This window comes from Rutidosis leptorrhynchoides, chromosome 1 (assembly GCF_046630445.1).
Source record: "Rutidosis leptorrhynchoides isolate AG116_Rl617_1_P2 chromosome 1, CSIRO_AGI_Rlap_v1, whole genome shotgun sequence".
NCBI classification, from domain to species: Eukaryota; Viridiplantae; Streptophyta; class Magnoliopsida; order Asterales; family Asteraceae; genus Rutidosis; species Rutidosis leptorrhynchoides.
Genome location: NC_092333.1, coordinates 601,483,984 through 601,507,327, shown reverse-complemented (window position 1 = coordinate 601,507,327; position 23,344 = coordinate 601,483,984). Strand labels below are relative to the sequence as shown.

The 23,344-nt window shown below is 35.7% G+C and overlaps 1 protein-coding gene across 1 annotated transcript; it reads left to right on the top strand.

Annotated features, from left to right (window-relative positions):
- Window positions 1-19,493: 19,493 nt before the first annotated feature.
- On the top strand, window positions 19,494-21,898 carry LOC139884155 (uncharacterized). Its single transcript, XM_071868229.1, has 6 exons — window positions 19,494-19,685; window positions 20,484-20,756; window positions 21,055-21,215; window positions 21,335-21,440; window positions 21,519-21,641; window positions 21,734-21,898. Exons 1-6 carry the CDS (start codon window positions 19,494-19,496, stop codon window positions 21,869-21,871), a joined length of 993 nt encoding a protein of 330 aa, XP_071724330.1. The 3' UTR covers window positions 21,872-21,898.
- The last annotated feature ends 1,446 nt before the right edge of the window (window positions 21,899-23,344 follow it).

The window sequence follows — 23,344 nt, the reverse complement described above, 5'->3', positions numbered from 1 at the left end:
ACATAAACTCTATTTATTTGTGTGTTTACATGCACAAATAATGTATGACTAAATACTGTCTTTCACTATAATTTGTAATGTAATTGAACAACCCAAAAATGCAGTGTATGACCTGATCACATGATTTATCGAATACAGTTAGGTTTAAGATAGTCATTTTTTCAATTGCTTATGAGAATCCATGAACTTTTCAGGGCTAATAAGTTGATGGACGCATTGATGAAATCGTCATGAGAGGATGTCGATTGCTAGCTTCTGAAATTTGTCTTTTATTTATTTGTTAACTAGTTCAATGACTCTTAAAATCAAGGTTATATTAAATAAACACATAAATAATAAATAAATATAAATATAGATATAAATAGAATAACGATACAATGGATAGTAACTAGAAAATGCCGGTTTATAAAGATAAAGAAATTGATAAAATGATATTCTAAATTATTTATGTAGATTATATAAGTAATGTATGTAGGTTTTGTTGTAATCAAAATACATTATTGTAATACATTATAATACTCTTTAATCTCTTATCCATGACAGCTATTATACAATCATATTGTGCTATATCAGCGTCACCTCAACAACTTCTTCCTATCACTTAACACATTACATTTCCTACTATCCATAACACCCTGTCATACAACCACATTGACCCCACTTCAAATATTATTATTATTATTATTATTATTATTATTATTATTATTATTATTATTATTATTATTATTATTATTATTATTATTATTATTATTTATTTATTTATTTAAAAGTATTTATTTATTTATTTAAATGGATATATTCAAACGGCTAGTTTTTTTCAAATCGATTTTTTTGTTTGAGAAACACTCCTAGAAATGGATACTTTTTCAACTATAAATACTCCCACATAACTCAAATTATAACACAGACCATATGTAAAAATTCATCAAATATATTGGGTGCAACACCGTACGCTAATTGTTTTATAGCGGACGTACATTTTTGAAAAACATTAAAACCATATAAACCGGTTGCATCCCGTTTTTGTTGAAAATAAGTAATATAATCGGGGAATAGGTTATTGATTAAAATTAATTATACCTCGACATATACGGATAAACAGAGATTTGCTCATACGATAGCGTCTCCGGAATTTATCAAGCGGGAAAGTGGGTGTGTCGGAAAAATAATCGTCGAACAATTGTTTAGCTTTTCCTTCTCGATCTCCAGGAAAATGTCTTCTAGGAACTCTAGGCATAGGTAAAACTCATCTTCTTCTAAAAAAAATCGATAGCATCGAGTGCTTGCATTGGATTATATGCATTTGCAATTGCTAACGTCTCTTCATAATTCTCATCATCTCGATCCATCCTCGAACGTTTCTATTTTTTTTTAAAGAGTTTGAGTGGTAGTTTGAAGTGTAAAATGTATGAAAATGGGTAGTAGTATATATAGGGAAACATATTGTAATTAAGATCCAATCCACGAACGACACGTGTTGATTTTAACCAGTTTAGCCGGTAGCAAGTCATTTTTGTTTACATTGGTACACTTTTCAAAAGTTTTTGTTTACATTGGTACACTTTTTGAAAGTTTGTAGGCGACAGTAGGACGAAAATGGGTTTGTGGGCGGTACATTTGTGTAAGTTTGTAGCTTATTTTTGGCTTTAAACCAAAGAAAAAATACAAAACTATTCGTTACCAACGGCTATATGCCATTTTTTATTATTTTTCTATGAAATAGACCCCACCACCAACGTCATGCACCTGTCATTAGACTGCTCCCAATGGAGACGTTCCTCCATCTTAGTCCTTCAGCGCGACATCAGTGCCACGTCAGCACTTCCTTCCCATGACTAAACTCAGGACTAATACTCTCAACCATGACACTCCTTCCTTCCCTTTTTATTTTCTTATAATTTTGAAAATTAAATTAATTTAATTATATATATTATAAATAATAAATATTTAATAACATAAAACTAAAATTTCATTGATAATTAAAAAAAAATACAATAATTAAAATTTAAAACATTATGACGATAATTAAAATGCGACATACATTAAAATAAAACACTAGAAAACTAAACGAACTACTCGTCGTCGTCGGGACGTGCCAATTCCTTAGCATATTTCTTCTTAAGTCTCGCTCGATAATTCATCTTCATTTCATATTCGTCGGGAGGCAAATCACGTGACACCGGTTTGGAAAGTAGCTTTAAACTTTTTAACATTGTTCTCGTCTCGCTTTCTTCACAAAGCTTTTCCATGGTTCGAGTCACCGCTAGTTGAGAAACTTTGGTCGATTGAGCTATCTTTAAACGTACTTCATCGGAAGACATACGGCTCGCGGCATCGGATGAGTACGAATCCCTTTGTCTTTTAGCTCGACTTGGAGGACGTCGGATTGGGTCGTGGTCCTTAAGTAAATTTTCAAATTGCGTTGGTCGGGGATCGAGCTTGTGTTCGAGTGGGAACTTGCCTCGGTTTGAACATTTATCGATATATCATTGGCTTTTTTTCGTTTGTTCGTAGCCGCTACACCTTCACCTTCTAAAAACTTCGGGCAATTCCTTAAAATTTGCCACGCATCCTCAAAAGCGAATTGTTGGCCCTTGGTTTGAATTTTGAATTGTTTTCGGGCCGCGTTCATAATGTCTTCCCCCGCGGCTCCACTTTGCCACATCTTCTCGAGCTTTGAATAAATTCCAATAAATATCTTCACATCCCTTTGAATTTTAGCCCATTTTCCACTAATTTGATCCGCACGTCTTTTCTCCGGAACAAGCGATTTATATTGTTTCCGCACCTCACCCCAAAATGAATTAAAATTTTGATCGTTTCCCGCATCCAGATGTTCGGAAACGTACACATAACACTCGGCTAAAATTCGAGTTTCCAAGTTGGACCAAGGCACTTTCGAACACCTCACTTTTTTTTTACCTTTCGGATCGGCTACGGGTTCGGGCTCGGTATCGTGGTCGGGTTCGGTTGGGCGTGGAGTTTCGGGAACTTCTTCCTCGTCCGACTCGTCACGTAGCCTTGGATAATAAGGTGTTTGTTGTTGAGATTGTGATTGGTTCGGGTAGTGTGTATAAACTTGAGTTTGTGGTTGGTTCGGGTAGTGTGTGTAGTGTTGAGAATGTGGTTGGTTCGGGTTGAGAACATTTGTAAACATAGTCGTAAACGGATTCGTGTTTGCAAATTGAGAAAACCCGGTTGTTTGTTGCGTAGAATCCATTAAAGATTGAAACATATCGTGCTCGACCGATCCCCGTTTGTAACGACCCGACCAAAACCGTTATTGATGGCGCCGTTAACTTAGGTCCCGTTGCGTGGTCGTAGTCCCTATATGAGACTCGTTTGACCAAAATTATGTCGCATTCATTTGAAAGGTACAAGACTTGCAAGTTTAGTTTACAAAACCGTTCGACAACAAGTCTAAGTTTACAAAAGTCATAAAGTATAAATGAAATAACTTGCGACATAATTAGTTTAAAAACACAGTTGCTATAAATAGCGTAAGTATGTAAACAAAAGTTTGAATCCAAAAGTGCTATCCCTAGCGTATGCATGCATGGTTGACTCCAATCAAGTAATCAAAGAGTGCGGAAGCATGTATCAAGTAGCCAAGTATGAACCTGAGAAAACATGTAGAAAACTGTCAACGAAAAACGTTGGTGAGATCATAAATGTATTTGCGAAAGTATGTTTTTGAATCACAAGGTTTAGTATCAAGGCGTATACATCTCTAAAGATGTGTTTGTAAACCATAAGATTTAGTATAAAGTGAATATCAAGCGTATACATCCCAAAAGATGTTGTCTGTATCACGAGCACCCAATTACCAAAACTTAACTGAATCTTACCTCTGCATAATAGTGTTAGAACCTACACTATATACCGAAAATACGTTTCATCCGTCAGATGAGGGTTCGTCAAACCTGCATGGCCACACAACATAATTTCTCGCTCACACCCTACAAGTGTAACTAATGGTAATTGAACTTGAGGATTTTTGTTCTAACTCGTATGTATCTTTGCTCTTGTATTCGCATTTGTATTCAAAGTATGAAAGTATAAACCGTATAAATGTATATAAAGTATATGTTTCTCAGCCCACGATTTAAAAGTATAAAAGTATTTGCAAAGGTGGGACTATGATCTCACCTCGAGTGCACGAGTATAAAAGTACTTCACAAAGTAACGTATGCATGAAAGTTGCTTAGCCTTGACCTAAACAGGTAAGTTGTGTCAATTAACCGGTTACGATACAAGGTCGGGTGAAATGTGTTCAATTAGTCCTATGGCTCGTTACGACTTGATTAAATATAGCATGTGAATCAATTTGTCAAGTTTCATACAAGAATCACGTATAAAAGCATGTTAGAACGATTGCATAAAAGTTTGGTTAAGTTTGACTAAAAGTCAAACTTGGTCAAAGTCAACAAAAAAGTCAACACGTTCGGGTCGGGTCCCGGACTATTTTTCTATGCTAGTTATTCATATACAAGTATATTAGAACAAGTTTCATGTGAATCGGAGGTCGGTAGCTAGTCAAACATTTCACGTGAAATGGGTCCAAGAGGTCAGAATCTGGCCAGGTGATTCTGCGCGCCGCGCGGGGATGTGGCGCGCCGCGCCACTACCTGGGCAGAGAATTCTGGTCAGTTTTTCCAAGTGTGCACGAACCAAAACCTTTTCTAACACAACACTTGACCCGCAAACACTTATAACGCCTATCATACATCGTTGGAAATGTATTTTGATGAGGAATGCAACTAAGTACATATTATCAATCAAAACATGCATTTAAAATAATCAAATTCTCGTCAAATGTTCAATGAACGTTCATAATCAAAGTTTCAAGTTTGTAAAACGCATTTCATGATTCGGGCAACCAATTTACACATATGATATGCCGTTTTGAAGGTAATGAAGCATACATTACTACTAAACACTAACAATTAACATTTCATGGCATTCAAGCATCAAAAGTTCATGTCAAGAACTCTCAAACCCTAGTCAAACATCACAAAATCCTTAATCGGGTTTTTGAAGTTTTCTTAATCAACCTACACATCAAAATGTAGCTAATGATACTAGTAACACAATTAGAATATGAACTTTAACAATTAAACAACTTTTAATCATCCAAAATCAAAGATTAAGCTAACCCACTTCAAAAGTTCAAACTAGTTACTCAAATCAACAAATCGAGCAAACAAAACATATATTCATGCTAGACACGAGCCATAGACACTAACTAACACAATTTCAAGTTAAAAACACGAATTTAAAGAAATCTAGAGTTTTAGAAATGTTACCCAAAATCAATGAAGTTAGTATCCAATCGTAGAGGATGATGAGAGGATCAAGAATATGTAGTTTGTTTTGATGTTTGCTTGCTAAATCGAAATTAGATGATGAATCTTTTGTTTGAAGGTTGAGAGAAAAGATGGAAGTAATGAAGATGGTGGAGATGAAAATGAATGGAGGAGGATGGAGTTGACTAGTTGACCTAGTCAACTAGTTTGGCTCTTTGGCGAGTTTAGTCCCTCAAGTTTCAAAGCGGGTGCGGGAATTAACCAAACGAATATTTTAAAAAACGCTCGTGTAAACGGGTGACGTTAAAATTAAATAACGAGGGATATTATTTTTTTTTTTTTAAAAAAAAAAAGACGGTGTTAAAATAAATTTAACGGAAAAACGCGGGATGTTACATTATCCACACCTCAAAAGAAATTTCGTCCCGAAATTTAGTTGGAAGTAGTAGTTGTTGAATCTTCCTCGAGATCTTGCGTTGTAAATTCTACGGATAAGTGAAGGTACGTCCTTGGGCATTTCAACGAACTTCGACGGTCGGGATTTCTTTTACGTTGGATTGAAGTTTGGTTTCACGATTCATAATTTCAACCGGTTCTCCTAGGAAGTGGAGTGTACCATCGATAGCAAGCTCATCGAAGGGAATAGCAAGTTACGTCTTCAGGTTCTATGTAGGATGAACGGAGACTCAAATGAGTCGGAAAATCTAGATGACAAGCAACGGGTACAATACGCTCCATGGTTTCAAAAAGGATTAGTATATCGCGGATTTAGCATTCCTATGTTTCCCGAAACGGTTTACACCTCCTCAAGGTGCGACTTCTAACGTGACGCGGTTTCCCATGGAATTCGAAAGGTTTACGTGTAACATCGGCATAGCTCCTGGTGATTACGAGTCGCGTTGGGTCTTGCTTGAATATGAATAAATCCTCTCGATTGCTCATGAATAAGCTCGGCCCCGGTGAATTGATCATCGTTTACTTGGTTTCGACAAAAAGGAGGATGCCGTTTCCGGTCACATGTGGTTTCAAAAGGTGTGACGTTAAAACTCGAATGAAAATCATTGTAGTACGAGGATTAAGCTAAAGGAAAATACTTTTCTCAAGTAAATTTGAAGTTAGTAATACAACTCGTATTATGGATTCTAAGGTTTAAATCGTATGTTTGTTCGGTCCGTCGGGTTGCGGATGGTACGCGGTACTCATGTCTAAACGTGGTCCCGAGGCTTTTTGTAAGGCACTCCGAAATCTAGAAGTGAAACGAGGATCTCGATCCGAAACAAAGTACATTCCGTAAGGTATATTTGAACAAGTTTGTTAGGACAAGTTTCTCAAGAAAATTCGCGTCGCGGAAGATTTATCGGTTTCCAAATACGTTCGTCGAGACTATTCACCCTCGAGGCGAATACTAGTATAACGTGAAGAGTCTCTCTCCATTGAGAATTTAAAATAAAAGATTTCCTGAACCGGAATTACGAGTGTAAGGCGAGAGAAGTTTCCGCCTCGATGCGAGCATAACGAGTAAGTTGTAGTTAGTCAATAAGACTGTGCGAGGACGAGATAGTATACACGTGTAACATACGGTTGAAGTCGAAAGGAATCGGTAATTCATTCAGAAGCATAAGTATAGTTCGACAAAAATCGAAGGTGTGTCCCCGGTATGGTTGTTATCAATATTCTCGGAGTTTTTAGATGTCCAACATGAATAGATGAAGTCATGTACATGGCTCATGGTGGTGTTTAGGTTGATCGAGTCTAACCACCATCACGTGTCACTAGAACTTTGGTATGTCTTACCGTAATATAACCACGTTGATCGAGTGTCGTTATATTACGCTAACTCATACCTCCATTCCCACATCACTCTATAGATTCAAGTTCATGTAATCGTGAAGTTTAAAATAAACAAAGTGTAACGACGTCTCTAACGTGACTCGTATTGAATCGAAAGAATTTCTGCAACTCTAAGGAAGCGTTCCCCGAGGGAAGTGTATAAATGATTGTTCACGTCAATGCGGTTCGAGTCAGACAATAAGGTATTCAGGTATGAAAAGAGTAACGAGTCATGAATACGAGTAGCACGCAACCGTAGTGATAAATAGTGATGACGATACTCATCTAGAGTGGTGGTGGTAACTTTACAACACTTGTGGATAGTAAGCTGAGACGGGGTGGATAACAACCAAGGAGTCAGAATTCCCGAACTAGAGTGACTAACGAAGTCGTGGTCATCCGTACGCGTATAAACCTTGAATTCACGTGTGTTACCAAAAAGTGGCGGAATACGAGTTCGTATGATGAAGGTTGGGTACCATTAAAAAGTTTGCCTAAGAATGATTCAAGTATAATGCACAAGTAGTCAAGTAAGTGCTATCTATAGCAAATGTATGTCAGAATGCAAATGCTAACTATCCGGTTGTAGTCTAGACTCACTAATGCGTCCTAACGACTCTGTTAGACACACTAATGCACGTCCTAGTTCCCTACAACCAACGCTCTGATACCACTTGTAACGACCCGACCAAAACCGTTATTGACGGCGCCGTTAACTTAGGTCCCGTTACGTGGTCGTAGTCCCTATATGAGACTCGTTTGACCAAAATTATGTCGCATTCATTTGAAAGGTACAAGACTTGCAAGTTTAGTTTACAAAACCGTTCGACAACAAGTCTAAGTTTACAAAAATCATAAAGTATAAATGAAATAACTTGCGACATAATTAGTTTAAAAACACAGTTGCTATAAATAGCGTAAGTATGTAAACAAAAGTTTGAATCCAAAAGTGCTATCCCTAGCGTATGCATGCATGGTTGACTCCAATCAAGTAATCAAAGAGTGCGGAAGCATGTATCAAGTAGCCAAGTATGAACCTGAGAAAACATGTAGAAAACTGTCAACGAAAAACGTTGGTGAGATCATAAATGTATTTGCGAAAGTATGTTTTTGAATCACAAGGTTTAGTATCAAGGCGTATACATCTCTAAAGATGTGTTTGTAAACCATAAGATTTAGTATAAAGTGAATATCAAGCGTATACATCCCAAAAGATGTTGTCTGTATCACGAGCACCCAATTACCAAAACTTAACTGAATCTTACCTCTGCATAATAGTGTTAGAACCTACACTATATACCAAAAATACGTTTCATCCGTCAGATGAGGGTTCGTCAAACCCGCATGGCCACACAACATAATTTCTCGCTCACACCCTACAAGTGTAACTAATGGTAATTGAACTTGAGGATTTTCGTTCTAACTCGTATGTATCTTTGCTCTTGTATTCGCATTTGTATTCAAAGTATGAAAGTATAAACCGTATAAATGTATATAAAGTATATGTTTCTCAGCCCACGATTTAAAAGTATAAAAGTATTTGCAAAGGTGGGACTATGATCTCACCTCGAGTGCACGAGTATAAAAGTACTTCACAAAGTAACGTATGCATGAAAGTTGCTTAGCCTTGACCTAAACAGGTAAGTTGTGTCAATTAACCGGTTACGATACAAGGTCGGGTGAAATGTGTTCAATTAGTCCTATGGCTCGTTACGACTCGATTAAATATAGCATGTGAATCAATTTGTCAAGTTTCATACAAGAATCACGTATAAAAGCATGTTAGAACGATTGCATAAAAGTTTGGTTAAGTTTGACTAAAAGTTAAACTTGGTCAAAGTCAACGAAAAAGTCAACACGTTCGGGTCGGGTCCCGGACTATTTTTCTATGCTAGTTATTCATATACAAGTATATTAGAACAAGTTTCATGTGAATCGGAGGTCGGTAGCTAGTCAAACATTTCACGTGAAATGGGTCCAAGAGGTCAGAATCTGGCCAGGTGATTCTGCGCGCCGCGCCACTACCTGGGCAGAGAATTCTGGTCAGTTTTTCCAAGTGTGCACGAACCAAAACCTTTTCTAACACAACACTTGACCCGCAAACACTTATAACGCCTATCATACATCGTTGGAAAGGTATTTTGACGAGGAATGCAACTAAGTACATATTATCAATCAAAACATGCATTTAAAATAATCAAATTCTCGTCAAATGTTCAATGAACGTTCATAATCAAAGTTTCAAGTTTGTAAAACGCATTTCATGATTCGGGCAACCAATTTACACATATGATATGCCGTTTTGAAGGTAATGAAGCATACATTACTACTAAACACTAACAATTAACATTTCATGGCATTCAAGCATCAAAAGTTCATGTCAAGAACTCTCAAACCCTAGTCAAACATCACAAAATCCTTAATCGGGTTTTTGAAGTTTTCTTAATCAACCTACACATCAAAATGTAGCTAATGATACTAGTAACACAATTAGAATATGAACTTTAACAATTAAACAACTTTTAATCATCCAAAATCAAAGATTAAGCTAACCCACTTCAAAAGTTCAAACTAGTTACTCAAATCAACAAATCGAGCAAACAAAACATATATTCATGCTAGACACGAGCCATAGACACTAACTAACACAATTTCAAGTCAAAAACACGAATTTAAAGAAATCTAGAGTTTTAGAAATGTTACCTAAAATCAATGAAGTTAGTATCCAATCGTAGAGGATGATGAGAGGATCAAGAATATGTAGTTTGTTTTGATGTTTGCTTGCTAAATCGAAATTAGATGATGAATCTTTTGTTTGAAGGTTGAGAGAAAAGATGGAAGTAATGAAGATGGTGGAGATGAAAATGAATGGAGGAGGATGGAGTTGACTAGTTGACCTAGTCAACTAGTTTTGCTCTTTGGCGAGTTTAGTCCCTCAAGTTTCAAAGCGGGTGCGGGAATTAACCAAACGAATATTTTAAAAAACGCTCGTGTAAACGGGTGATGTTAAAATTAAATAACGAGGGATATTATTTTTTTTATAAAAAAAAAGACGGTGTTAAAATAAATTTAACGGAAAAACGCGGGATGTTACACCGTTCTTGAACTTGAGGGCTTTGTTTTGATTTTCCTTTATTTAGATTTTTTTTGGAACTCATTTTTTGAGATTAAGAAGTGTAGAAATGTATATGTGTTTGAGATGTATGAGTGTAAAATGTATACGTTTTTATATATATAGTAGAGAAAATAAAAAAGAAATAAAAAAAAGTAATTTCCAACGGCCGGAAATTTGACCGTTGGAGTCCAACAACGACTACATCCTCCGTCCTAAAATCTGATTCAAAAGCGTTATCAAGAAAACGAAGAGCAGGGGGAACCCTGGGCGGTCCGCTACCATTGGCGCCCAGGTGGGCGGCAGCCTGGGCGATGGTGTAGACGGGATGGATGGGAGCGCTCTTAGATAGCATATTCAACCGCGGCCACCCAACAGTGACCCTAACCGCGGCTACTAGCAACGACGGCACTCAACGGCGACCCGAAGAATCCCCAACGGCGGGCCCGATAAGAGTGGTATTAGACAGTAAGACTACTCTTATCCCATGACACATGTCATACAACTACATTGTGCTACATCAACGTCACCTCAGCAACTTCTTCCTATCAGTAAGCTCATCACACTCCACTAGTATCCATGACACATGTCATGCAACTACATTGGCCTCACTTCAAATATTTTATTTTTATTATTATTATTATTATTATTATTATTATTATTATTATTATTATTATTATTATTATTATTATTATTATTATTATTATTTTATAACGTATTATATTTATGTATAAATAAAAAAGAAAAACTAAAAAACTTCAAAATATAGATTATATTATAATAAAAAATTACATTTAAAAAAGCACACATTACATTAAAAACAAGTACAAATAAAATAAAAAAATGATAAATAATTAAAAACTACAAATTTAAAAAAATAGAATTATTCTTCCTCGTCGTCGGACTTGTACTTCTTGGCGTATTTCTTGGTGAGCTTGTTACGATATCTCATGACATTATATTGTTCCAGAGGAATGTCTTGAGAAACCGGTTGAGATAGAAGTCTTAAACCTTCAAATATCGTACGCGTTAGTGCTTCCTTACGTAACTCCTCCATAGTAAGCCTTGTAGCAGTCGATGAATCAATAACATGAGATCGGGCGTCTTTCAAAGAATAACGAGAAGTCGCATCCAAAGAACCAGAACTCCTAGCACTTTTGGAACTATCACGACCTCCAGGACGACAGATAGGCTCTCCTCGGAAGAAAGGCTCCAAATTTGGTACATTCGTGTTCGGTGTCGGGGTCGGGTCGGGATCTTCTAAACTAACCGTCTCGGGTTCTCGGCGTTTGTTATTGAAGTCTTCATAAGTTAAAAACTGAGTATAATCTTCTAGACTTCTCCAAGCTTCCTCATGTAACATCCCGCGTTTTTCCGTTAAATTTATTTTTAACACCGTCTTTTTTTAGATAATATCTTTCGTTATCTAAATTCGTGTCTTTCGTTAAATTACGTTCTTAATATCCCGTTATTCGATTATAACATCTCCCGTTTACTCTCGCGTATTTAAAATATGCGTTCGGTTAATTCGCGCACCCACTTCTAAACTCGAGGAACCAAAGTTGGCTAGTGGGCAAACTAGTTGACTAGGTCAACTAGTCAACCCACCATCTCATCCATTCATTTCACTTCCACTCCACCTCTCATCTTTTCTCTCTAGTTCAAGAACACCATCTTCATCCAACTTCACTAATTCATCATCCATTTCGAATCTAGGGAGCAAACATCAAAACAAATAACATATTTGTGATCCTTGCATCATCCTCTTTATTTTGGTACCAACTACATCTCGTTTGGGTAACATTTCTAAAACTCTAGATTTCTCAAATTCGTTTTATAGACTTGAAATGGTTTTAGTTAGTGTCTATGGCTCGAGTCTAGCATGAATATGTGATTTATTTGCTCGATCTTGTTGTTTGGCATAAACTAGCATGAACTTGAAATGGGTGTGCTTAATCTTGAGTTTTGGTTGATTAAATATTGTTATTATGTTAAAGTTCATGTATTAAATGTGTTACTAGCATCATTAGCTTCATTTTGATGTGTAGGTTGATTTAGAAAAGCTTCATTTGCAAAACGGTTGAATTCATGATTTTGGTTAGGGTTTGATGAACTCTGAAATGAACTTTTGATGCATTGAATGCTATGAAATGTTGATTAGTAAGTGTTTAGTTGCAAAGTATGTTTAATTACCTTCGAAACGGCATATCGTATGTGTAAATTGGTTTCCCGAATCAAGAAATGCATTTTATGAACTTGAAACTTGGATAATGAACTTTTAATGATCATTCGACGAGGTTTTTGTTTTTGTAAATGATGTTTTTGTTTGATGAAATGTTCTTAGTTGTATTCCTTGTCAAAATACCTTTTCAACGATATAAGATACGTGTTTTGAATGTTTTCGGTTCATAAGTTGTGATTAAAAGAGTTTTGGTTCGTGCACTTGACTTTTCAGCAAACAGCATTTTTTGTGTACAAATGCGCGGTGCGCACTTTTATGCGCGGTGCGCACTTTTATGTGCGGTGCGCATTAAGCCTGGGCAGCGGGCTGTCCAAATTTGTAATTTTTCGTTTAATTCTAACTATGCTACGCAGCTTCGATTAACATGAAACTTGGCCAACATGCTCATATATGATTATGAAGCTCAGAAAAATTGTTCGAGACCCGACCCGAACACGTTGACTTTTTCGTTGACTTTGACCAAAGTTTGACTTTTAGTCAAACTTAACCAAACACTTATACAATCGTTCTAACGTGCTTTTATACTTGTTTCTTGCATGAAACTTGACAACGTGATTCACATGCTGTATTAATCGAGTCGTAACGAGTCATAGGACTAATTGAACACATTTCGACCGACCTTGTTTGTGTCTTACCCTGTATTGATACAACTTACTTGTTTAGGTCAAGACTAAGCAACTTTCATGCACACGTTTACTTTGTGAAGTACATTTATACTCGTGCACTCGAGGTGAGATCATAGTCCCATCTTTTCAACAACTTTTATACTTTTAAATCTTGGGATGAGAAACATATACAGTTTTATACCACATACTTTATGCTTTGAACACAAGTACGAAAACAAACATTCCACGTGCGAGTTAGAACAAAAATTCTCAATTCGATTATCATTAGTTACACTTGCAGGGTGTAAGCGAGAACTTATATTATGTGGCCATACGGGTTTGACAAACCCTCATTCGGAAGGTTCGCTACCGTTATGCGGATGAAATATATTTTTGAGAAACAGTGTAGGTTCTAACACTATGTGTATGGGGTTCGTGAAACGTTAAGTCTTGATAATTGGGTGCTCGCGAACATACTTTTGGAATGCAAACGATTTGGATAATCAACGTTATGAAAATACAAAATCTTGTGGTTCAAAAACAACGTTTACAAACACCTATGATTTCACCAACTTTTTTCGTTGACAGTTTTTTATATGTTTCTCAGGTTCATACTTGGCTACTTGATACATGCTTCCGCACACTTTGATTACTTGCTTGGGGTCAAGCATACATGCATACGCTAGTGATAGCACATTTGGATTCAAACTTAATGTTTACATGCATACGCTATGGATAGCATTTGTGATTTTCAACTTATATTATGTCACAAGTTATTTCATTTTACTTATTAACTTTTGTAAACTTAAACTTGTTGTCGATCCGTTTGGTAAACTAAACTTTGTAAGTCTTGTACGTTTCAAATGAATGCGACATAATTTTGGTCAAACGCGTCTCATATAGGGACTATGACCACGCAACGGGACCTAAGTAGACGGCGCCGTCAATGACGATTTTGTCGGGTCGTTACACCTCATATATGAATGACCTACTCTTTAGAATTTTGAAATATTTTTTCACATGTTTCATAATATCTACGTCTGAATGTCCACTTTGCCAATGTTTTGCAAGCTTTTCGTAAGTTGCAATGAAGATCTTGACGTTTTACACATCTTTCTCCATTTTTCGGTTAATTAATCTTGTCGGCGAGGCTCGTTTACCAAACTGTTGTACTCCGCTCGGACGGTAGCCCAAAATGTCCCAGTAGTTTGAAAGTTCCCGATAATGTTGTGTTGAGATTCCGGTGCCCAACATTCCTCTAAAATTCGGCTTTCATCATCGGACCACATAACCTTCGCCCATTTTCCTTTTCCACCCGAATTAGGTGCATACGTTTCTTCAATTTCTTCGGCCTCAAATTGAGTTTCTTGGACCGCATCTGACTCGGTTTGGGAACTTTCTGACGGTGTGTAAATTGGTGTATTAACATTTTGGTGATACACTGGTTGGTGAGAGTTTTCAAATCATGGTGGAGGTGCGAAACTCGTGAAACCGCCTTGTGGAGGTGCGTAACCACCGAAATGTTGTGTCGGTCCGTGGCCGCGAAACTAAAATTTTATTGGGGGAAATTTTGTTGGGGAAAATTTTGTTGGGGGAAAGAAGACGATCCCGACCTTGGAATGAAAATGTTGTGTTGCGCGCTATCTTGGAGTAACGATTGCCACATATCGATACTGATTGTGTTTATTTTTGCTTGTTTTTTTGTTGTTGTCATTATTGAGGTTTGGAGAGAGATATGAGAAAAAAAATGTGTTTTGATAGTGCTTGAAATTAGATAGTTTGATGTGAATATGAGTTGAAAGTGTTAGTTTATATAGGATATTTAGTTTTAAAATATAGAAGAAAAAATAAATATCAATGTATCCGTTGAAACCTCAAACGGCTCTTTTTTTATTCAAAATCAAACGTCCACAACATCTTGAAATGTGCATGATATTGCGCTATTTATACATGTTTACGATCACAATATCTATTCTTACGATGGTTATTTCGAGATGGTTTTGAAGATAAAAAGTGGCATTTATTTGGAACATTTTTAGAAAATATAGTAAAAGACCCGAGCTATAGAGTGTTACGACGAAGAAATGGTGGACAAGATCGAGATGAGACACATTAATATGATGATGAGGTGCATCAATATAGTGATGAGGCGCATCACTATAGTTTTAGATTCATGATGCGGCGCATCACTTGAATAATATTCTTATCCGTAAAATTTGGTTGTGACGTAATACAACATATGCGAAGTATTAATTCCACCGCCAAATAATTCGATGCGGCGCATCATACTAAGGGATGCGGCGCATCTGTTACTTTTTATGGAAGTTTCGACGGCCAATAAATACAAGAGTTTTGTGTTAGTTTTTAGAGACGGGAATTAAAAATGAATTTTGAGAGCTGTTAGGGTTACGAATATTTTAGCTTTTCTTTAATATTTTGCAAGGATTAATAGGTAGATTATCATCGTATCAAGATTTAATCATTGGTAACTCTAATTTCTTATCTTTGATTAATATTATGATGAATTTTGATTATTACTTGTGTTTAATTGCTTTTATCATGTCTAGCTAATTTTATTATATTCACTTATATGATTGAACCTAGGTGAAGGATTGGTAATCTTTTTGTCTATTTAATTAATTACTCTTGATCCATGATTTATTATTACTCTCATTGATTGATCCATTTAATTACTAGTATATTAATTGAAGTAACGACATTTATTAAATTGATAAACTTGTCTAATATTAATTGAAAGATAATTTAGATTGGTTGAATTGCATGCAGAAAACTAGTGTATTTAGATTTAGTGATTAAACCAATTGAGTAGGTAATTGTGAAGTTAAAATGGGACACCAATTTATCCTTCAAATTGAATCACCATCTTGAGTAATTAGTTTGATTGATTGTGTTCTTAAGAAGCGTGAGGGAAACCAGCGTTATTAACTTACACTTTCATGATAATTAGTATCTAAGTGAGGGACAACATCTTATCTTACTAATTAATAATTGATTAATGATCTAGGTTAACGACAATTATACTTAGGGATTTGATTATAGCGGTCTTAATAAAAGCAATTCTGATCCTAGAGAATTGAGTCTAAGTGAATGCCCTTATCTCATTTGATTTCGTATTTGTTTATTTGCGTTTCTTATTTTAGTTTAGTTTAAAAATCAAAATCCCTTATATTTACTTAGAATAATTATTAGTTTAAGATTCTCAAAACTACTACTCAATGTGAAACGAACCTTATGCTTGCTAATTCTTTACTGCATTGATAAGGACTAGTTGTCTGTTTTGTGTGTTAATTTGATTAGTTTAATTCAAGATACTTAGGTTGCATTTTAGCACATCAATGCTGAACAACGACATACGGTGCCATGCTTGACCAATCACTTAAATAGCTCATTGTTCCAGTTAATTAACTCTCTACTTCTATGTCTAATTCAATGAAACAAATAAAATCTAAAATCATCAAATAACAAACATTTTTTTCAAAGGGTTACTAGAAAATACTTTATTTTGAATACCAGTACGGGATTACTCAGGGGCGACTTAACCACCCACGCGTTCATCTCCCACAGTTGCATAACCCGTCCCCAACTGCTACCCAGGAGGAAACCCGACCCAATCCGACGGCATGAGCGGTAAAACCTCCTCCCCTACTGCCCCCGCAACACGATGTACGAAAGACACTTTTGGGTGAATGTTGGGAAGTTATCCCACATCGGTCATGGACAAAAACAAATGTATGCATATAAGTCAAAGGGGAAGTCCCTCTATCACTAATTGATTTTAGAAAAGGATAGACTCTTGGACTTATATGTTGTACATGTTGTTGGAACTATACGATTTATTAATTCTGTCATGGTATCAGAGCTTAGGTGGACGGTTTGTTCTACAGCGAGTCCGAGTCAGGCCCCCATGAGTGTGCCGCCGTCGCTACAAAGAGATTGAGTCAGACCTTCTTCTTGCCGCCATCTCTACAACCGTTCCACGCCTCGATGTGAGGGGGCGTGTTGGGAAGTTATCCCACATCGGTCATGGACAAAAACAAATGTATGCATATAAGTCAAAGGGGAAGTCCCTCTATCACCAATTGATTTTAGAAAAGGATGGACTCTTGGACTTATATGTTATACATGTTGTTGGACTATACGATTTATTAATTCTGTCAGTGAAATTCAAGGATAAAAGGGCAACCATGTGCGCCTTCTACTTACACCCTTTCCAATCTTCATATCTATCTTAGTACTTATCATATACGGAGTACAACTTATTATAGTATCGAATCAAGTTAACGTGCTTGAAACACAAAACCTTTCAAACATGTTTAACCAACATTTGATTATTAAAGTAGTAAGTTTATTGGTAATGATATATCCACCATTTAAATTACTTCATCCATCATATCTATGCATTATTTAGTTGTACAGTACAATAATTTGGATGGTGGATATACCAATTATTGGTTATTATTATTAGCTCAAGTTTAAAAATTAATCTTAGTATCAAGATCATTTGTACGAGTAGTGTATACTACGTATGTGTTAATTTAGGACAAAAACAATCTTTTTAAAAGAGAATTTATTCACCATACATGATTTTTTCATGAATATATAATATTTACCACTGAATTCGAACACACAACCTATAGCTGTAGGAGTTGATAGCGTTGTGGTCTTAGAAACAAAATCTTTGCTTGCACTTTTTTTTATAATAATAACAACATTTAAATTTGAAAACTTCTCAAATGATATTAAACTATACATGAATTAGATCACCCAATCACCCAAAAACATTATAACCCAATATAATATTGTAACAATTAAACAAAATGTAAAATAACAATAACAATTTATTTATTTATTTATTTATTTACCTATATACTAAAATACTCGCCAACTTTAGTCGTTTTGACCCCACCCCCACCCAAAAAATGCCCAAAACGACAATCGCCCAAATTTCCATCTAAAAAAACCCCCTTAACTAAAGCCAGCTTACAAAAACTATACCCCGAACTACATACTAAAATACTCGCCAACTTTGGTCGTTTTGACCCCACCCCCACCCAATAAATGCCCAAAACGACAATCGCCCAAATTTCCATCTAAAAAAAACCCCTTAACTAAAGCCAGCTTACAAAAACTATACCCCAAACTACAGGGGGTAAAACGTCAATTCCCTCAATTAAAATAAAAACTCCACCCAAACACTTCGATAGCCCGTATCTTCCTCCTCGCTCCGAGTTAAACTTCACCGACTACACCGTTAAACTCGAAATACTTTTGTGAACAAAACGAAACTAACTATATTCAAAACGGACACTTTTTAAAAAATGCTAAACACAACGACAGCCCGTATCTTTTCGCTCGCCGCGAGTTAATTTTTTTCGACGGCAGCGTCTTACTCGAAATAGATTTATGTACAAAACGATAAAAAATACGTTCGAAACGGACACTTTTTAAAAAAACGCTAAACACAACGACAACACGTATCTTCCTACTCGCTGTGAGTTAAATTTTTTCGCCAGCATCGTTAAACTCAAAATATTTTTTTCAACAAAACGAAACTAACTATATTCGAAACGAATACTTTTAAAAAAACGCTAAACACAACGACAACCCGTATCTGCCCGCTCGCCGCGAGTTAAAAAATTTCTATAGCAGCGTCTTACTCGAAATAATTTTATGAACAAAACGATAAAAAGTACGTTTAAAACGGACACTTTTTTAAAAACGCTAAACACAACGACAGCCCGAATCTTCCTGCTCAATGAGAGTTAAATTTTTTCACCAGCACCGTTAGACTCGAAATAATTTTATCAACTAAACAAAACTAACTACGTTCGGACACTTCTAAAAAACGCTAAATACCTAGGTACTAACTACGTGTAACTAAAAACACCCGTAGCAAAACGTTTTAACTTTTGTAAATACATAACGCTCCATTAACTATGATTTTTCGACCCAAAGACCCCGCGGCATCGCACGAGCCCATTTTGCTAGTTAGAGACTAATTGAAGAGTGAATGGGGCTCTGGATTGATTTATATATATATATGCTAATGGTAATATGGTAATGATAACTTTCACAACATATAACTTTTGATCAATGAGAGGGCCGTTAATAAACTTTTTAAAAGAGAAAGGTAAAATATGAAAATATAGTTTCAATTTCAAATACTCCGTAGAAAAAATAGACTAAAAAGAGACCAACGGCTCTCCCATAGATTTCAAAAGAACCCTAATTTCTCACTTTCTTTTTTCAGACCAAAATCCGCTCAATTATCTCCCTAATTCTGCCATCTGTGTGTACATCTAGGGTTTATTTTTGATCTATTGTCTTTAAATTGCATACGAGAAAACTTTTGAGTAACAATCATAAAGATCGATTGAATGGATATTCCACAAGAAACTGATGATTACATTCGTGAATCGATCGAGTATTCGCTCGGTCTTCCTGTATCTACACGTACTCTTGAATTGAAGCTTCAATCTTCTGAGGAAACAGTGAGTCGTCTTCGAGATCAGTATCTCTATTTGAAAGCGAAATTGAATGAAAAAGATCACATCGTCGAGTGTGCTAGGGTTTGTATTTTTTTCCTTTTTGTTATGAATTTCATTTACACTTGCATCTATATGACAGTCAATATTTGTTTTTTATTTAATTTTTGTGTGATTATTTATATTAGTAGATAGCCTGTTTGGGACTGTTTGATTAGGGCTTGATTATTCTTGCAGTGGAAAGTGAGAAATATTAATTTTTTTAGATACCCCTGAGGTTTATTAACTGATTATGAGTATGATTAAGTTTAGGATTCTTAAGAAAATTATGTTTTGAATTTTTTTTACTTATAATAATTTTACACTTTGGTGGTTTGTGAGGTCTATTTTGTTACTGTTTAGCTGAATGTCTTAATAAAATTTCTTTAGGTTATAAAGTGAAAATATATCAAACTTTGTATCATTTGCTAGTATACTAGTATAGAAAAAGTTCAAAAATGTTGGTGCTAGGATGATATGAAGATGGAAAAGGATTATTCATGTCATCAAAATCTAAAACACGTCTCTTTTCAGGGATGGAACAGTGTCTTATTTGATACGATTCGATCCAATCTACGAGTTCGAGTTTAAATAGGATTTTTTTACTTTGATGACTGTACCAAAATTTATAGCTTATGCTACCAGTAGAACATGTTTAAGTTAATAGAACTTTTTTTGGCTCTAAAGCTAAAGATCGTTGTTGGAACAGAGCAGTGTTTTTTGAAGTTTAGATTGAGTGATTTAGCATTTTGACTTAGAAAGAAACTATAGATTAGATAACTTTTCTTTGGTGGGCTTATTCATGATGGTACTTATTACTTTTTTTGTCTGAAATATATGTAGGCCGAATCAAGCATGAATGCACTAGCTGTAAAGAAATTTGTGGAAGAGAATCAGAAATTGGCTATGGAATGTACTAATTTGCTAAAGCAGTGTAAGAAGTTGGAGGATGAGTGTTCGTTGTATGACGAGGACCGAGAAGCTTTGATGGACTTTGGGAACGAAGCAGATAACAGAGCCAAGGAGGCAGAGTCGCGTGTCAATGATTTGGAAGAGGAGTTGAGTAAAATGTCGAAAGAACTTCTGTTCTATAAGCATCAATTAGAGGAGAAACAGGTAATTGATCTTTTTTTTCACATGTAAGATGCATGAATTAAAGGGACGTTTGAACTATATTCAAGAAACATTTGGGTAATTGGCATTATTAAAACTGAAAAGTACACAATTGATAAATTAGCTGTGATGGGAGTTTGAAGTTTACGCTACTTTTTCACCGTGGTATAAAGAAATGTTTTTTATATTAATGGAAATTAATAATGAGCCTCTAAATGTGTATCTTTACTTGATTAGTGATAAATATTACATCTTTACTTGATTACTTGATTATAATAATGATCAGTTTACTTAATTAAAGGTTGGGGACCTGAGAGAACCAGCATCTACGGAACATTTTCTCCTTGATACGTTGCTATCAACTTTGATCAACAAAGATGATATTGCATCCACAGCACATTCTTTCTTAGAGGCAAACAGTGGAGTAGACATGTGCCAAAGAATGCTGGAAATGGGGAAAAGGTTCGTGATAATAAATTTAAATTCATTCTTAAGTACGGTTAATGCTTTTCAGAAAGTTTTATTTCCTGATTTCCAAATTAGTTTACTGAATTTCAACTCAAATCTTTTTTGAATTGTAGCTTGAGGCCGTTAACACAAAAAGTTTTAGCAGTGGCTTCTGAGCTAAAGATACTGCAGAAAGAAAAGGACCATCTGAGGAATAATCTCACAACAGCTGAAGACGAGGTGCGTTTGTATGTGTATACATGTGTGTGTTTGTGAGTTTCTATGATTAGTTAAACTTGGGTTTTAATGCATGATTAGGTTAAAGTCTTATTTGAAGAAAACAACTTGCTGGACAAGGAGAATAAGAGATTAATGAGGCTGCTCCATAAAGAACGAAAACTGAATGATTCTGGGGGAAGGCATAATAGTGCTTCCTTGAAGGTTGGAATTCTAGCTAAGATAATATTTGTGTCGAATAAAATAAGTATAGTATATAGTATTATCTAACAGCTACCATATGTATATTTGTGCAGAATAATAAACGCAAGTCTAGCCCTCGAGATTGCAGTCCTACTGAGACGAAACTTGACTTTGTTGAATCTGGTTCACCGAGGAAAGCACTGTCTCCTTTGAGACACAACACGCCCGAGTCTAGATTTCACAAGAAGTAACCTGCAAACTTTTATTGAATTTCATTAACCGTTTCTGTCATGGATTAACTTCTAAAAGGAGTTTGATTCTGTACTTGTTTGTTAGGAGGTTTGTTTCCAAAACTGTAGCTTGAAAAGTGGGTTAACAGACCTGGTTTGGATTGCTTGGCAAGTTGGCATTATAGCTATATGTTTTTTAAAACTGTCATGCATATAGTTTTTGTGGGAATTAACCTTTGTATCTGCTAAATACAAAGTTGCATGATTGTGAAGATCTGTAATCGTAGCCTCATTGTGTAATAACGATTGAAAATTGCCTAAAGTTGTTGTTAGTAAACTTATTCAATTTTTGGTTTTGGGTTGCTGTTTCCTTGTTGGTTGGTTATGGTTTCGTGGATGTGATCAGCTATTGCAGGAGGGTTGCAGGTTGTATCTGGACGCTTTTGTTTATTTTGTGTGTTCTTACCGATTTGGTGCATGTCGCACGATTTCATCCTGCTTCCCTGTCTTGTTTTAACTTTGCGTTGTAAGGTAGACTGTACTGATTGCTGGTCAAACTTGTAGGTCGTGTCATGGTTTTGCTGGTTGATCGTTCTTTAGCACTAAATTACTGCCTGTAATTCGGGTAGGGGCTTGTATTTTTATTCTGGTCTGTTTTACGGTAATGAGTTTTCCGCCAAAAAAGAACACCAGTCTGAACGCGGTATCTAGGAAACTGATATGTTTTGTAATTGTTTGTCGAATTTGTTATCTTCGAACAAGTTCTGTTGGTTCTTGCGTACTCTGACATATTCTGGTTATATTATTTTTGTTTGCACATTTGGTTGTTGTGTTGTATTATCATCATACATGGAAAAGTAACTTTGCCATGCCGATTCCTCGTTTCGTGTTTTGTTGTGATTATTATATGATCATGGATGCTGTTTATAGTTGGGTTCACATTTTTGTACGATGATTAACCTTTTGAATCCGAGATACATGGTCTTCCAGTCAATGTTGATAACAAGAAACAGTTGTACATGGCACTTGCTTGTCTTGTTCGTACCACATTTTGTATCAGCATTTTCGTGAGTGACTGCTAGTAACCACCACTGGAAAGATTGATAATTTTCACCAATCGAGTTAGTTCTCCATTTCCTTTACCATCCCTTTAACCGTTATTAGGATGTTTCCAATTACATAATCTATTATTAGGATAGGATGTATCAACATAACTCATCAAGAAGTTGTGAGTTCGAGTCGACAAAAAGGGTGCGTGTTTGCTACGAGTATTATTTTCCCATATTATTTGACAAATGCCGAGGCCTTAACCCTTATTGCCTAACCAAAAACACACTCACACGTACAAATACAAATACAGACCTTATATTTCCATATGATATATGTATCAACTTTTATCACTTGTCAATTCAAATAAGCGACAACATTGTCTCCTTGCATAATTATATAAATACCATGCATTTTTTACACAATTAAAAAGGACGGGTCCTCGAC